The 17116-nt window shown below is 49.6% G+C and overlaps 1 protein-coding gene across 3 annotated transcripts in view; it reads right to left on the bottom strand.

Annotated features, from left to right (window-relative positions):
• The window catches only part of ASXL2 (ASXL transcriptional regulator 2), a 127106-nt gene that overhangs the window by 61654 nt on the left and 48336 nt on the right, over positions 1-17116 (bottom strand). For 2 of the 3 annotated variants that reach the window (XM_064448401.1, XM_064448402.1), the window contains 2 exons: positions 15589-15697; positions 8754-8913 (listed from right to left, as the gene is read on the bottom strand). In XM_064448401.1, the coding sequence (XP_064304471.1) occupies positions 8754-8913; positions 15589-15697 (269 nt within the window). Of the gene's footprint in view, positions 1-8753; positions 8914-14557; positions 14760-15588; positions 15698-17116 lie in introns of those variants that run through there. The other variant, XM_064448403.1, reaches the window with a different exon arrangement.

Here is a 17116-nt window from a genome sequence, read left to right as displayed (position 1 = left end):
GTACAGCTGGTCTGCGCTTTGGGAAACTTAAACTGAGGAGTGTGGGCTCCACTGCGTGAAAATCACTGTCTCTAACATAAAAGAGAGTTACAGCGTGTGACCTAGGAAAGATGCCTTACAAACTTTAGAATTTAAAAATGTCTCATGTAAAGATTTTTTAACCACTTACCATCGTAGTACCTTATTTTACCTCATTAAACAGCTTTAGATCATTTAATCTGGGGGCAAAGCTATGTTACAGCCAAGAAACGGAGCCGGGAAGATAAAGCAGGCGTCTTATGTGGTGACAGAAGACTGAGAGCGATCACAGCAAAGTTAAGTAACGAGATCTAGAACTAGCGGAGTCCAATTTGCTGCACATTTGTGTCCTGGCATCGGTTGATCTGAATGTCTGCAAACAGGCGAGCTTCAGAAGTTTCCCCTGCATCTGGGGCAGCTGCATCGCCCTCGTGTATCCTCGCACGTCTGCTACAGCACGAGTTCAGCTACAGCCTTTGCACCGCTGGAGCAGCTACGGTGCCTCTTCTCCCTTCCCAGCGCCAACTGTTGTGAAAAGCAGGAATGTAACGAGCTTTGTAACCCCTCCAGCTACTCCCTGAGGTTTGGATGAAATTAGTTTTAAAAGCTACAGTTCAGAAACAGACAAAAATCAAGAGCCAAGCCTTGTTTCCAAACGTAAATGAAGACAATATCATAGGCGCACCCAACTCTGGACACGCTACTTGACCAGCGTGGTGGAAGCACGCCGGCTTCTGCAGCCAGCGACAGAAGATGATACGATCAGCCTCACGTTCAGCCTCCTTTAACTGCCCAGAACAAATGAGCAGGTCCCCATTTGCTCTCTGATCAGGGATGGCTTTTACTCAGAACCCCTAACCGGGCTCTCGCCCGCGTTTCAGGCATCCTCACAGCCCCCCACCCCCCCGCATGCCACAGCTGCACCAGATATCAAACAAGCTTCCTGAGAAAGGAGGAATCAATCCAGATTATAATTATTTAAATCTGTTGCCACTAAGCATCCTTCAGGAACTATTTCCCTTCGGCAGCCTCCCAGCACCAAGCTCTGCTAGGAAAGCCTCCACCCCTGCCGTGAGCACGGGAGCCTTGACTCTGCCGGCACCTCCCCTCCCGCGGTCATACCCTGGAAGGGAAAAGGGCACCGTAAATTTGTAGGGTTTTTTGGAAGGTTAGTGTATGTTCCCTTTTTTTTTGAAGACATTATTTTGCAAAGAAGTCTCTTGTTTCTGTCCTTCATTATGTATTTCTAAAATCCCTCCTGAAACACGTGGACTGACAGAGACCTGTAACGTCCAAGTGTCTCACACTGAGCGTGTTCAAAATGAACATGAGACATCTGATGGCATTTGTTTATTCGAGTGCACCAAACGTGCCTAATTCTTTCAGCTTTTGTGGTTTTGTTTTAAATCTCCAAAGAAAACCTGTGTTGTGGGGGGGGAAAGAAAGCAGAGGTTGAGATGCCATTCCTCCTGCTTCTTCTGGAGTTTTTTTACATTCGGAAAGGTGCTCGTCAGATGTGCTTTGGAGTACTGGAGCTTGATGGGCACGTGAGTGGCAGCAAGTCTGAACTACTGCACTTTAAAAAAAAAAAAGTATATAAACTGCTGTCTTCTTGGGTACCAAACTGCTATGGTCATCAGCAATAAGCACTGCAGGAGTCCCTGGGGGTCTCTGAAGCCCCCCGGAGCCTCCCATCGAGCAGGGGGCCGGAGGTGGCACCTGGGGACAGCCAAGGCAGCACATCACCGCTGCCCTCCAGCCTCCCCGACAGAGCGAGACGAGAAAGAGGAAAGGGAGAATAACAGAGAAAGGAAATACATGCTGCAAAACAAAAGCGCAAGAAACGGCTAGCGCAGCAAAAAGCCCGTGGGGAAAGCCCCCGGTGCGGTCGCTCCCTTCCTACAGCGAGTCCCTGACACAGCAGCATCAACAGGCACCGACAGGGCACATCTGCCGGTGCGGGTGGATTTGCCCCTGTGCAGAGGCACGAGGCACAGTCACAACGCACAAACCCGTTTTCTTCTTTTGCTGTAAGAAGGAGCTTATCAGGAAACGCCAACAGCGCACGTGTCTCGAAGCGAGCTAAGCTCCGCGGCTTCGGGGGGCTCTGCCAGCCGCGCTGGATGCCCCGGCTGCTCCTGCCTGCACCTCTGCTCCCCCCACGGGCCCTCCTGCCCGCTGGGGCAGGCTCACCCCAGTCCAGCTGGGCTCCAACCCGCAACAGGAGAGGAGGAGGGGTGCCCGGGACTGGCAGGACCGAACCTTTCCTTCATGAAATTCAGCTCATATCCCGAGCAAAATCCAAGCTCTGCATGTGTGTAATGCAAAACCAGCCATCCACGGGTTAAGAGAAAAAAGAGATTGTATTTTAGATGAGAGCAGCCCGTTTAGCTAGGAGCTATGCAAAGGGTACATATGTATTTCTGTCCTCCCCCCTGCAAAGCGAAATCTCAATATTCACCCACATCCAAAGGTCACGCCAGAATCCACGAGCAGAGTTCAGCAGGACAGCCTAACATCGTTGTCCTACAACACTGCACAAAAGCAAAAGGTTGCTCACCTCCTCTCATAATTTTATAGTACAATGTACTTATAACTTCAGTCTTTGCCAAATTGCTTGAAAAAAACCCCAAGTCCCCCATATCAAAACTTTAATGAGCAAAGTAACAGGCAACTTATTTATTTATGCCTTTGAATGTTCTTTTGTGCAATATAGGCGAGAAACTTTTATTCTTGTGTGAAGCTTCTGGTTTCTAGCTAGACTAAGTAGTTTTGGTTTGGGGGTTTTGTTTCTTGCTTTTTTTAAATAAAGAAAACATATCTACAAGGAAATTTCTAAACGAACGTCATACGTGGTGTCACAGCAATGCTCAACTTCATCAAAAGGAGAACCACACTGAAACACAGCAACAGGTTAAAAAGAAATTAAAAGGAGCACCCGAAAGGGAGAAACACGTGCCAGTGGCCAAGGCATAATTTAAATGAACCATAACAGATTCCCAGAGAAAGTGGTTGTCACGTATCAAATATGACTCAAGAGTTAGAAATAATCTTGCCTGGTTTAGGAACAGAGTAAAGGAGACCACTTTGAGTCCCGCGGATCTTTAAATCCTGCAGGTTAATAACAAACTAAATTTAACAGGAGGCCGAACCAGCGAGGTTTCCCCATGGCGGGGGGTGCTGGTGGGGTGTCCAAGGAAGCGAGTACCCCCCATGCCATCCAACATACCCGACCCCCGATGAGACCCGGCTTGCAGGCAGGCCTAACAAGTTGTTCTGCATAACAAAAGATTAAACCGGGCTGCAGACAACTGCGAAAGGAGCTCAGGATGCCACGGGGAGGGGCACTCAAACAGCAGAAAGAACTCAGTGAAGATAAAAGGCAACATAACGACCAAGGGCAAGAGCAACTCTGAAACAGCTATTGCTGCTCAGGAAATATTCCTGCTATGGCCCCAAGCTGCGTCAGGGGAGGTTTAGGTTGGAGATGAGGGAAAATGCCTTCCCTGCCAGAGGGGTCAGGCCCTGGCACAGGCTGCCCAGAGAGGTGGGGGAGTCACCGTCCCTGGGGGGGTTCAAACACCGTGCAGCCGTGGCACTTGGGGCCATGGTTTGGGAGGCCTGGGGGCGTTGGGTTGGGGGTTGGACTTGGTGATCCTGGAGGTCTTTTCCAACCTTAATGATTCCATGATTCTATGAAAAGGATCTCAGAGTCACCACAGATGAAAACATCAACTCAGTGCTCATCAACAGTCAAAAAAGCGAAGACTTAGAATATAGTGGAAAGGAATAAGCAAAAAACTCAAGAACTGTTAGAAGATAAACTAAAAGAGATGGCGGCATCACCCTCTGTATTCATGGAACGTGTGCTTTGAAGCGTATGGGCATTTCCACCCATCAATCTCAAAAAAGATACAGTATAACTGAAAAAGATTCAGAATGTGAAATAAGGATAACCGAGATCGTCTGTGAGTCCTGGCTGTCGTCCCAAAGCCTTGCACCGACTCTCCTGCGGGGCTCCTCACGGGTCCTGCTACGCCACCTGGCTCCCCAGTGCTGTGGGAGCTGCTGCGGCTGAGCGCTGAGCACTGCTGGCACGTGCACAAAGGCAGCATTGCTCTGCAACAAGCCTCCAAATATTGTTTTCTCTAGAAAAGCACCCGTTTTCACCACAGTCACAACTGCAGCTCTTAAAAGCCATTCACGCAGCTTAAATAAGAGAAGTGTCACGGCTAGTAATGAAGTCAGGCTTGCTCTAAGATGTGAGGCACATCCTGCTCCAACCAGAGTATTTATTTTATTGTCATCTTCTAGGTAGTCTCGGGAGCCCCCAAGAGAATAGAAAAGAAAAATCAGGGTAATGCTGAAACGCAACGTGGTATATGGTACGATACAAACATCTCCTACTGTCCATCGTATTTTTCTTGTTTGGGATGGCCTCTACCTCTTAGTATTTAAAAGAAGGCACTTCCTTTTAACTAGAAACACGAGGAAAGTTGACTGCAAAGAAAAGAAGGTTCATCTCAGCTCTAGTAATCTGCATTCAAATAAATCCTGAATTTGTTCCCTCTGGATCAGCTTAGCTCACTACTCCTAAGAGATATTACGCCAAGGAGGAGTAAGTCATTATATGCCTCTCATTAGACGTGCAAACATGGCATCTTGTCTGGAGAAGGCAACGTGGAGCAGGACACGCAGTTACAGTACGTTAGTGCATGAAGAAAAGTGTTAATTTTACTAGGGAATGGTCAGCGCAAAGCAACTCATGGTTGATTTCTGTTCTGAAGCATGAAATTCATGTCTGTCATCTTTGGCAACTAAGCTTTGAGACATAAATACATCCAAAAACATTGCTTTACCTTCCCAGTGCGACGTGGGAAAGTATATTTTAACCACCCATTTCTTGATCCTCTTGCGAACCAAGACCGACGAAGGTGGATGCCGAGCCGCGCTGCGGCGGACGACCTCCGACGACGTGAGGGTAACGTCCTGCCCACGGGCACCGACTGCAGCACTGAGCACAACGCCTTGGTTTGTTTGTTAAAGATACATTCTGACTTCCGCCACACAAGAACCATCCTTTGAGGTGCTCCAGCGTAACGTGTACCCCTGCTTTTGACCCGCTCCCCACTATAAAGGTACATTTCACTCTGGGAGAACCCTGACAGCTGGAACCTGGCACTCCGGCAGGTAGCGAGGTGAGCAGTCCTGTCACAGAATCATGGAATCATTAAGGCTGGAAAAGACCCTTCCACCACTAAACCATATCCTCAAGCACCACATCTACCCTTCTTTTTTGGCCCCTCACTACAAGAAGGCCCTTGAGGGGCTGGAGCGTGTCCAGAGAAGGGCAGCGGGGCTGGGGCAGGGTCTGGAGCACAAGTGTGCTGGGGGGCGGCTGAGGGGGCTGGGGGGGTTTAGCCTGGAGAAGGGGGGGCTGAGGGGAGCCCTTCTCGCTCTCTGCAGCTGCCTGAGAGGGGCTGGAGTGAGGGGGGGGCTGGTCTCTGCTCCCAAGTCACCAGGGACAGGACGAGAGGAACCGGCCCCAGGCTGCGTCAGGGGAGGTTTAGGTTGGGTGTGAGGGAAAATGCCTTCCCTGCCAGAGGGGTCAGGCCCTGGCACAGGCTGCCCAGAGAGGTGGGGGTATTTAAAAGAAGGGTAGACGTGGTGCTTGAGGATACAGTTTAGTGGTGGACTTGGCAGTGATAGGTTAGCAGTTGGACTTGATGATCTTAAGGGTCTTTTCCAACCTTAATGATTCTATGATTCTGTGACAGGACTTTGCTTGTGTACAACCAGGCTGCTAAAATCCTGTCTCATAACTCACAACCAGCTCACCTCTGCCAGCAGCAGCAAAGGTGACAGCTCAGGGGACAGGAGAGTTCAGAATCATAGAACAGAATCACAGAATCATTAAGGTTGGAAAAGACCTCCAGGATCATCAAGCCCAACCGCCAACACAACACCCCCAGGCCTCCTAAGTTTAGTGCCTGGGCAGGTAAAACAACAAGGTACTACACATACCCTGGCACCTGCCTGTCTCACCAGGATCCACCGCAGCTACTCGCCCTCGTGTAACTGTAAGAAACGAAGCACAGGGGCAATGAAAATGCCCGGCGAGGTGGAGCAGCTCTGCTAGTGTTCACTACAGACCCCGCAGCGCCGACGTACGGGATGCGCTTCCCAGGCAGCAGCCGGTGGCACGCACGGGCTGGGGAAGGTCTACTGCCGGCCAGCTCGCCGGATTTAATCTGAGTTGTAAATACAGAAAGGACATGCTTCAGCTGCCAATCCTGTCATACCCTACCGGTACGGGTGAAATCCGGGCAGCTGAAGGCTCTGCTGAACCCCTCTTAGCCCAGAAGCAGCTCCATAAATTCATCGCCCAGAAACGCCATCCCTGCTTTAGCAAACAAGAGCTCTGTTTTTCACAAGTTTCTTAAAGGGAAGCTTAAGGAGAAAGCCGTTTCCCCGCACAGCCTGGTGACGCCGCGGTGTGACACCGAGCGGTATGCTCGTTAATAATTATGAGCTGCTCAGAGGAACGCCATCCTCGAGGGAGGGCGTTTGAACAGGAGGAAAACAGTCAGTAACTCCCCTGACCAGAATTACTTCTCTCATTTACCGACCATTTCTAATTTACTCATCACTGGAAGGTCATGACTTTAAGTGCGTTAAAACCTACGAAAACATGACCTTTATGCTAAAGGTTGAAATGCCACTCCTAAGAAAAGTCATCAGCGCCAGACAACAAAAGAGGACCAAAATCCCTTTTTCTGTATTTATACTGAAACCACTACCTTCACGCTGCCTGCTTTTGAGTCTTGGGTACCTTCTGCAGCCCTTACGGGGTCAGATTTCCCTTCCTTGGGTTCCTAAACCACACTCGCCCTCCTGCCTTTTCAGCCCTTTGGTAACGTAGTATATAAAACCTTCCATATCAAATGCATACATGTATTTCTACATCAAGATCTCACTGAAAGATACGTGTTTCCTTTGCAGGTTCTTACATCATATCATAACTTTGGAGGTTTAGGCAAAGTAGCAAAAAAAAACCCCAAACCAACCCTTACTGACCAAATATTTGAAGAGCATTTGTTAGAAATGAAAATATTTTGGCCAGACTTTCTACAGCTTCCCTTTCAAAGGATGAATCAGGTTTTACTTCTAAGTGTTTTCCACAATTCGCTCTTTCACAGTGCTTTAAATGCTTAAAATTCTACATAATACTTCTACTCTTGTGATGTGGGGTGTGACTCCAGGGAAAGCTCCAGGCCAGGTCTGGTCCACGCGAGCCTCACGCACCTGTACGGTAAGCGCACATTCTCGTGCAGTGACTCCCTTCCCCGCCACGGGTGGGTTTCGGCAGACCCCATCGGTTATCACAAGTCTTTAACCACTTCAGACAACCCCACCACGTGCTTCCGCACAGGTATCCTATTGCATTGGAAGTAAGTTTTAAATAATATTTAATTCCAGCCAAGAAATTCTGTGCATGACTGAGGAGGAAAGGAAAAAGGAAAGGATCGGATTGAAGGGTAAAGTTACGGCATCAGCAGCTGCGCAACAGCTCTCCAGGAGCACCCGGAGCTGCACCCTGCTTCCTCTGCCTGAAGGGGAGACTTCGTGCCTCTCCACAAAGCCCCGCGCTAGGAAGCATGCTTACTTTTGACAGAGAAAATAACAAGACCAGAGCGAACAGACTCTCCCCAACTCAGAGAACAACGTACGTCGCATCCTCACATTTTATTGCGGCTTTTTTTAACTAATTCAGCTCATAGCGTCTAAGCAGAGATCCGAGCAAAATCTTGAAGGAGGAAAAAATTCAGACAACGCTGGTCAAATGAACGGGTGCTGAAACTAGAGGTGGGCAAGATGGCGCTTCGGTTTATTACTAACACAGGATGTAAATATTATAACGCGTGATTTCCGCTGCTCCCGAAGGCAGCGCGATATGGCAGTATCTGACAAGATACGTTCCCTCCTCGGAGCGGCAAAGACGTCAGGATTCAAAACAGAGGGAAATCCACTATTTCCTCCGCTTGGTGCTCTTGCACTACTTCTGTTGGACATCCAGAATCTAGAAATCCTCGGCACGTCGCTGAACCAGCCAACTTCAGCAACCACCCGGATACAGCAGCGGAGCAAAAACCAGCACTTCACTCAATTGGCTAAGGTTGTTAATTATTTAATATTCAACAGTATTGAGTAACTAAATATCGCCTGGTTTGTGAGGGAAAGGAGTCCAGGACAGGACAGAAGAAAAGAGCGCAGCGGCTCAAGCCCAGGCCCTACGGGACCCGTCAGGTCACATAACAGGCTTTAACCTCAGAGGTTCTGGGCTCATTCCTAGTCGGTGTTATATCCAAAAGCATCAAAAGAGGCCAGAAGTAAAAGGTGTGATCTCCTTGGGAAAGCTGGGGAATGGCAGAGAAAACCTGGAGGCAAGAGATGGGCCGTTCCTGGGTGTGAAACACAGCGCGCTGGGCTGCGATTTATGTTATGGCCTTAAACATGGACGCTTTATCACAGACACCTTCTCCCCTTCAGCTCCCGCCACAGTAAACCAGCACGTGCGTCACCAGTTCAGTCCACGAGCACAAATGGAAAAGGCAGATTTTTGGCTGCCGTAACAGCCTGTCTTTATAAGGCAACGGATGTGACGGATAAAAACCTCTAAGGCCTCCACGCACACAGACCATGTTAAAACCAGCACTCCTGAAAAGGAAAATTACCTTTCCTTTTCCATCTGCTTTTCTTCCCATCTTTGTTACTGCACCTGTCGCTGCTGCTGCTGCTGCTGCTGCTGTTCTCGGAGCTCTGAGAGTCGGACTGGGCATCGCTGCTCTCCTCTGAGCCGTCGGAGAGCTCCTTCAACCCGTCTGGAACATCCTTCTGCAAACAGAAGGAACAGACACAGTTACTCACTCCACAATAAACTCTCCCAATTAACAAAATTCTTAAAAGTAATGGTTTTCTATATTCACCAAGCAGTGATTTAGGGTTTTTTTTTTTAATGCTTCAGAGCAACGTCAGGACTGCTACGCCACCGGCCTCAAACACGCTCGCTGCCTTCTGCCAGTCCATATAAAATACTTAACACGGCCCCAGCTGGCACGTCCTTTACACCGCCCTCGCCATCCCTTCGCAGGTATGCTCTTCCTCAACTCCTTCTCCATCCCGAACCTCTAACTTCAGGAGAAATCCCGTCAGTTTTTGAACCTCATGACAGAAGAGCAACGCCCTGAGGGCTCAGCGCCCCACGGCCCCAGGTAACGCTGTTTTCCAAGGGGGGCCTGCGGGCACAGGTCCTTGCAAAACCGGGCCCGGCAGGTGTTTCTGTGCGGTGAAACGCCAAAGGCCGCGGCGGTGGGTTCACGTGCCTTCGCCTCCGTGCTTTTGTGCCGGTAACAGCCAGCAGAGAAGCGGCAGCGGTTCCCACCCTGTCCACACCTAAAGCCAGAGTGCCCTCTAGTGATTATCCCGCCGGGTTCAGGTTTTAACCTACACTGCAGATAAGAGCTAATTAGTGATAACAACCCGTTTTCTGCTGATGAGGCCAGTAATGGCACCGCTGACCAACCACCCCAAACCGCTCCAGGCGCCTCACGGGGCGCTAGGCCGAGAAGGGCAGGGCAGCGGCCGGAGGCACCAGCCCGCCCGGCCACCCTCACCCCGCTCCTCCGCCTCTGTCCCATCACCTCGGCCGAGCCACAGGACATACCCCAAATTAGGCCATTGACCTGAATTCCTCATTAGTAACTTAAGTGAAACTGTAGAGCTTTCCTGTACAAGGCAAGCAGGACCGCGGCCGTAAGAGCTGGACAAACGAACAGGTCTGCGTGCGTCAGACAGCACAGTCCTTCGCTAATCCCCACCGGGAAGAGCGACTCAGAACACCTCTCCCTTCAACTGGAGACAATCGATTCCTTCTCCTTTGTCTGAAATTAGCTCTGTGACGATTTCCACACGTAAGGCAGAAAAGTACTTCAGATGACACAAGTGTTATCGATTTAATTAATCCCAGGTTCCTTCCATCAGCCAGGTGAACTAATAGGTTCAGGTATTCAGTTGTATTTTCATCCAGCACTTCAGAAATAAAGTTTTAACTGCATGTTAAAAGCTACTTGTAAGCCACAGCGGAAGAGAAGGTATCACCAAAGCAGGGGAAAAAAACCCTTTCTATTTATACCAAGTGTCACCAAGCTGACAATGATGAAGCTCGTGTACCGCTAATGCTGCCACCCTCCCTTATAGCTTAACCTCTGGAAAGATAATTTCGTCACCTGAGATGCAGTAATTACACATTTATCTATTCCAGCTTTTTCAAGATGTCTCTTTCGAAGTCTTCTGCTGCGAGACGAGGAAGCCGCGGCGTGGGGAGCCTTCACCTCCTGCCAGGGGAGGGGGGACACGCGAGCAGCTGACTAGCCTGGACTTCTTGGCTTTTCCCGACTTGGCGTTTCTGGTGGGAGAAGGCAAAGACAACGGAGCCAGAGCCTTCTCAGTGGCGCCCAGAGAAAGGGCGAGAGGCAACAGGCACAAACTGAAATACAAACTCCACTTCCACAGGAGACACTTCTTTCCTTTACTGCAAGAACAATGAAATGCCAGAACAGGCTCCCAGAGAAGCTGGGGAGTCTCCATTCTTGTAGGAATTCAAGACTAAACCATGACTGGACATGGTCCCGAGCTGCCTGCTCTAGCTGCCTGCATTAAGCAGCGGGTTGGACCAGAAACCTCCAGAGGTGCCTTCCCACCACCACCCCCCTGCGATCCCAGCCCCGCCTTGCCTCCGCAGCCAACAGCCCCGCTAGCTCACAAAGCCAACGGCTCTCCTTCCACCGGGGCCTCTTCCTGCCAGCGAGAGGTTTTCACCAGTATCTTCTGATGCCATGTCCAGTCCGCACCGTGGATCTTGCGTTCTCTCGAAACTTCCACGCAGACGTCAGTGTCAGATCTCCATGAACATCAACCTGCACGCACCTGCAGCTCACCCTATCGCAAGTTCTGCTTTCGAAGCAGAAGCGAGCTCTCAACTGCAGAATCTGCTCCACACTGTACTTGTTCTTCTTTCAGTAAGTGAACTTACTCCTTTTAGCAAACTGTACTCAACAGTCAAATAAAACTTGGTCTCTCAGCTATCAGTCCTATAAATGCGCCTGGTAAGAAGGTGTGCACTGGTTTTAGTGTCTGTGGTTAAAAGCTGAACTAGTCAGACTTCTCCAAATAGCAAATAGTGAAAGATATTCCTCCAGACTGGAACCTTCCAGGCTGCTGGTGAACGGCAAATCCACCACAGAGCGTGGAAAAATGCAAAGGCAAACGCGCAAGGGCAGAACTACAACAGGGAAGGATGCCAGTTTGTATTCAACATCAGCAATGAATTTGGGACCCACAAACCTGAAGATGGCAGGCAGAAACACACCTGGAAATCACCAGCATACACACACGTTGGGGTGAGACGTCTACGTGAAGGTCAGTGAACCGACGGCACGGCTGGTGGTGGCTGGGATAAAGGCAAACCCCAGTGCAAATCCCAGAGAGAAACACAGGCACCCAGAGGCGAAAAAGGTCTAAGACAAATATACACAACGTGTGCATGCCTCGCAAACAGGTTTTGTTTAGACTTCTCTATTGTACTTTTTACTTCTTTGATCTTTTCTCTCTCAACCTCCTGCCAAAACGACTCCAGTTTCTCAGCGTCAGCATATCAATCTTCAGTCTAAGTCCTACAAGCGTACATGGAAGGTGGGAGCATCGGCTTCACTAACAGTACCCAGCCATGGGTCTTTCCAATGAAAAGTAGGTGGGGAAGCAATAAATAAAAACATAGAGACACACAAACGGGATGAGCAGGGGGTACCACAGTCAGTGCTGACGACCAAGAGCAACAGGACGAGAGGAACCGGCCTCAGGCTGCGCCAGGGGAGGTTTGGGTTGGGTGTGAGGGAAAATGCCTTCCCTGCCAGAGGGGTCAGGCCCTGGCACAGGCTGCCCAGAGAGGTGGGGGAGTCACCGTCCCTGGGGGGGTTCAACCACCGTGCAGCCGTGGCACCTGGGGCCATGGTTTGGGAGGCCTGGGGGTGTTGGGTTGGGGGTTGGCCTTGGTGATCCTGGAGGTCTTTTCCAACCTTAGTGATTTGATGATTCTAAGAGGCTCCAGTCACTAACTGATGGGCCCCAGGACCCACGAGGCAGCTCCAGAGAGGGCCAGCATGAACTTTGTGAGTAACATGACGGGGAAACAGAGGAAAATGAGGGTTTGGGATACTGGGGGGGGGACTGAGGGAAGATGCAAAGCTTATAAAGGGAAGATGAGGGGAAGGGGATAGGGGAGGATCCAAGTGGGGGAACAAAACTAAACCATCCCCCCAAAGCTCATGCCACACACACAGCCTTCGCAAACCATGAAAAAAAACACGTTACAAGAAACTCAAATACCAGGAGTTACCAGAAGTTCAGCACTTCTGCTGCAAGTATTTAAGGGCCACGGTAATTTGTTTTATTCTGTAGTATTTAGGAGTACTGGAAGTTACTTTCCCCCTGGGACCAAGCAGACTGCTCAGGCTGCATGAGAAGCGACCAAGACATCCTCACCAGGGCCAGAGCAGCTCGCCTCGAGATTCAGAGCTGCCCCAGCAGCGCACCGCTGCCTGACCTGGGGTGTTACACGTCCCTTCAGCAGCAGGGCCAGTCCGGAGCGGCTAAGCATTATTATAGAGATTAAATGTTATTCTTTGCTTCCCCCTCCCCGTGCAAAGCTCGGCTATTACCTCTAGGCTGGTGAAAGAGTCAGTTTGGGATTCAGCGTGCTGTTTGTATCGCTCCTGTCAAGCATGAGCGTTTCCAAAGCTGTACACCCGCCACATCCACCCTGCTTCCTGCTGCCAAAAATACAGGGCGCCTAGCAAGAGAAGCCTGTGCATCAGCTCGGCTCCCGACCACACCAGTCCTTAAACTGACCTTTGCAGTCGCGTTCCTTGAGAAGCGCAAACCGCGCCCCGTGCGCTCGGCTTCAGGGGCGTACCTGTCCACCACCGTGAACAGACTCGTCGCCGAGACACGCGGCGCTCGGCGCGTTGCAAATCACTTCTGACTGCTTTAATTAGACAAGGTTTGGGGGAGGGAGATGATTGGGTACTTGGAAACAAAGGGACCAAAAAGAGGAACAATAAAATCACATTAATAAAAATTAATGTGAAATTTAGCTGAATTGCTAGCTGCCACTAGGAATTTTCCTCCGGAGCATCTCCTGGCCATCGGCGTTAAGGAAACACCTCCAGAAACACCTAATCCTTTGAACATTATTTCACAGAGCTGACGTACAGCTCGGTTATGATTCTCTGGTCTGTTTTACATATCCTTATGGTCAAGCCTAACAAAAAAAAGCAACGGAAGACCCTGCGGCCTGCCAGTCTCCTTACTGAAAAGTTCAAGGATGCACAATCCAGTTCAGTGAGCGAGCGCGGCTTTGCTTCACTCACCAAATATTTTCCTGTAAGCTTTCTCTTTAGGCAGTGTGATTTACCGGACACCTGGCTCTCCTCCTCCCCACTGCGGTGTAACAACGCATGGCTGGGGGAATGGTCAGCCCTGTTCTTCAAAGCTTTCCAGTTCTACTTGCTACCTAAGCCATCATCATGTTTTGTTAATCACGGATCCTCCAGAGGATTTCTCTCTTGGCACATCATCTTCGCAATTCCCAGGCAGCTCCTGATGCTGCGCTGGGACTAAACGTGGCAAAGGGGGCCTGGGATCGGTGCAGCGGGGCTCAACATCTCCCTCCTTCCCAGCATTCCCGGTTTCTCGCTGCTCCGTGGAAGATACCGCCTCCAGACTGCACAGCCCCAGGGAAGGCAAGCTGACAACAAAACTGCTACGGTTTTAGATGTGCAGGACACAATATGCCTTTGGAATAACTCAGCAGCTAGCCTAGCCTCCTAGTTAATACAAATCATTACCTTTAATCAACTTACTCCTACACTGACTTAAATGATACCGGAGTTTTGCTGAAGCTTAACATTAGGAAATAGACTCAGTCGTAACTCGCAGATCTCATGAGCAAAACAAACTGAAGGACCACAGTAACTCTGACAGTCTGTTTTGTTGTTCAAATGCATCCTTAAACTTGACTTTGCATAGATTTAATCTCTAGGCATTGAGTTTGCCTGGGATCTACCCCACTAACAACGTGCCCACAATCTTTCAAAAGGACTTTTTTGGGTTTTTTACACCTTGAATTGTATTGTTCTTCTGTGAAACTCTTCAGCACAGCTTTGCCACGCCACGCCACAGAATTCACCGACAATGACTCAATTACTTGTCTAGTACCAGATCTAAACTTTTTCCTGAGTCACAACGTTCTGACAAAACACTGCTTTCCCAGCCTGGATTTAGGCTCTGCATTCTTTATTCCTAAGATGTAGAACTTCACACTTCTCCGTAGCGACACAAAAGGTGCAAGAACAAGTCCAGTTTACCAGCAGAAGACAACTACCTTGCCTTCGTTGCTGGTTAGATCTCCGACAGCCCCTACCTTAAACGCACACATTATCAGAACGGTGGTTTATGTACTTTCACTTAGATGCGCTGAAATCAGGTCAGCCTGTGCTCGGTACGACGACGTTCGAAGAAGTTTACCGGATGTCCTGCAGCGGCATTTTTGGAAGCTCCGACGCCGTCTCGCTCTGGCGGGGCGGCGGCGCCGATGCCCTGCTCCCAGAGCGACGTCCTCCCTCGTCACGTTCCATGCAAGGACTCAGGGAACAACGTGCTTTCCCAGTGTGACGGGAGGAGACAGCGAGAATGGGATTCGGCTCAGCTAGATTTTTGACCGTGAGGACATCTTTTTCTGGGCAATTCTTAGTTGATTCCCTTGGTAAACTAACCGGCCCTTTTAAAGCAGTTCCTCATATACCTGGACTATTTTAGGATGAAACGAATGTCACCTTAGCAGTTATTTCCCTCTATCGAGCGTGGAGTGAGACGAGGAAAGCGGTCCCAGCACAGACTCCTGCACTGGAGAGGTCTATGTGCAGGGAGAGGAATCCTGTCTTACGGCACAATCTTCAGAGTCAAATTTACAGAAAATGAAGAACAGCGTGAGCGGGCTTCATTCTAGCAGTTTAACCGGGGGAAAAGGTTTCCAATAAACATTGTTTTTAAATACGCCAATCAGATAAATCAAGGAATCTTCACGTCTTCCCTAGAAGTGCTCTCCACCTACTAGTCACAGACTGAGGATAAGGGAATTTTTCACTTCTAGATACAAGCTGAGATCAGTGAAGATGAAGTTACCCTTTTAGGGCTAAAATTTCATTACAATTTTAATTGCTCTTTCATTTCTGCGATAGAAATGTGAATAAAAGCCAGCACCTTCAGTCATACTTTAAGCACACAGGTTAGCTAGCACGAAGGCTTAGGGTCTGCATTTGGAGGGAAAGTTTACGCTACGTTCATGCTATTGAGGACCGGTTCCCTCTTCAGGATTATCCCAATCCAACCTATTTTTAAATGGATAAAAATCACCTGAGCGTTCAAACAAGATTCCCCAGCCGAGCCACTTACCTTCAGCGTGTACACTCCCATGCGCCCCGGGACCTTATAGAAAATGCCCTCTTCCCCTCGGGAGTTTGTATGTAACATAGCATTCAGGCATGCAAGAGGAGAAGTCCCACTGAAAACAAAAACACAAGGTTAATGTTCGAATATGTTCGGTCCGTGTTCATCTTCTACTGGGAGACCATCACGGCCCCTCGCCTGACCGTCACGCGTGCAGAGGCAGGAAGATTTCAGATCCAACTTCTATTCCCAAGGAGAATACAAGTTGAAGCTGCCGTAATGAGCAACAGCAAAACCAGCCCACGCACCCACGCTCCAGTTCCAGAAAAGGAAGGGGGGGTGAAAAAAAGCAAACAAAGCAGCCCCCAAGTTCAGGCTCCCCGATGCTTCTCTGCCGAACATCAAAACGTCGTTAAAGCTCTGGATATTCAGCGTTGCTCATCTGAACCTCAGAGCAGGTTTGCTGTGAGCTAACTACCGACTGCAGAGGTATTTCAATTTGGGGTTGTTTTTTGTTTTTTTTTTAAAGAAAACCCACAGCCCACTGAAATGAGAGCTGTGGGATACAGAACGGAAACCAAATACGCAATTTCCCCTGAAAGGAGAGGAGATCTTCGATCCCAGCCAGGGGAACCGAGACAGAAGATCCATCTTTGCACCGGTGCTGGTGGGGGTTTCTTTGTTTGGTTTTTTTTAAACCCATCCCGCTGTAGACAAGAAGGAAAATCAGGTGGACACGGCAAGACAGGCGACTTTTGTTCCCACTGCAGGGTCAAGCTGATCACACCCTCTCCTAAATAGGTGTCCTTGCTCAGAAAGCGTATTGATATCGAGCACAACCCCTGAACAGAAATTAAGGGAGAGGTTTTCACCTCCTTGACAGAAAGACTGGAACGAGAACCATCAAATTGACTGAAATCCTAAACGTGTGTCTGACTAACTGAAATCCCCGAGCAGGAGACAGAGCTGTTTGTCTGCGCTGTTTTGCCTTGAACGTTCAAACAAGCCTGCATCAAACGCAGTGAAATAAGCCCTGGGAGGAAAGGGAAATAAAGGCAAGGACGAGCACGGCCCCCCAACGATTCAGGCAGGGCACGTGCACCCCAAGTTCTGCCTAAGAGCAGCAAAACAGCTCAGCTGAGTTACTGATGTACAGGGAGAAACCAACACCCTGAGACAGGTCCGGTCTCCTGGGCCCCGGTGTGTATGAGCTAACGGGGAGGAGACCCCACAAGGGGTACTGGGCAGACATGGTGGCGTGCAGTCGTCCCCCACCGGCAGAGATCTCCGTGGGGTTGCAGCCCATGGTCAGACCAGATGACCTCCCTCAAACCTACGTTACTCCATGCGAAGGGTCAGAACACAGCCTCTACAGCATCTCTGCTCTGCAGGATCTTGTGCTTTCTGAGTTTTTGCCAGCGTTATTTGTTAATAAATACTAGTGAAAATGGCGATGAGGAGGGAATTTTCGAAACCCCAGCCCAAAGTTCATCTGACCGCCTTGGCAGACAGCTCAGCCTGATGCTCAAGCACA

This window comes from Phalacrocorax carbo, chromosome 3 (assembly GCF_963921805.1).
Source record: "Phalacrocorax carbo chromosome 3, bPhaCar2.1, whole genome shotgun sequence".
NCBI lineage: Eukaryota > Metazoa > Chordata > Aves > Suliformes > Phalacrocoracidae > Phalacrocorax > Phalacrocorax carbo.
The sequence above is the reverse complement of the archived record's forward strand: the minus strand, read 5'-3'. Positions and strand labels throughout refer to the sequence as shown.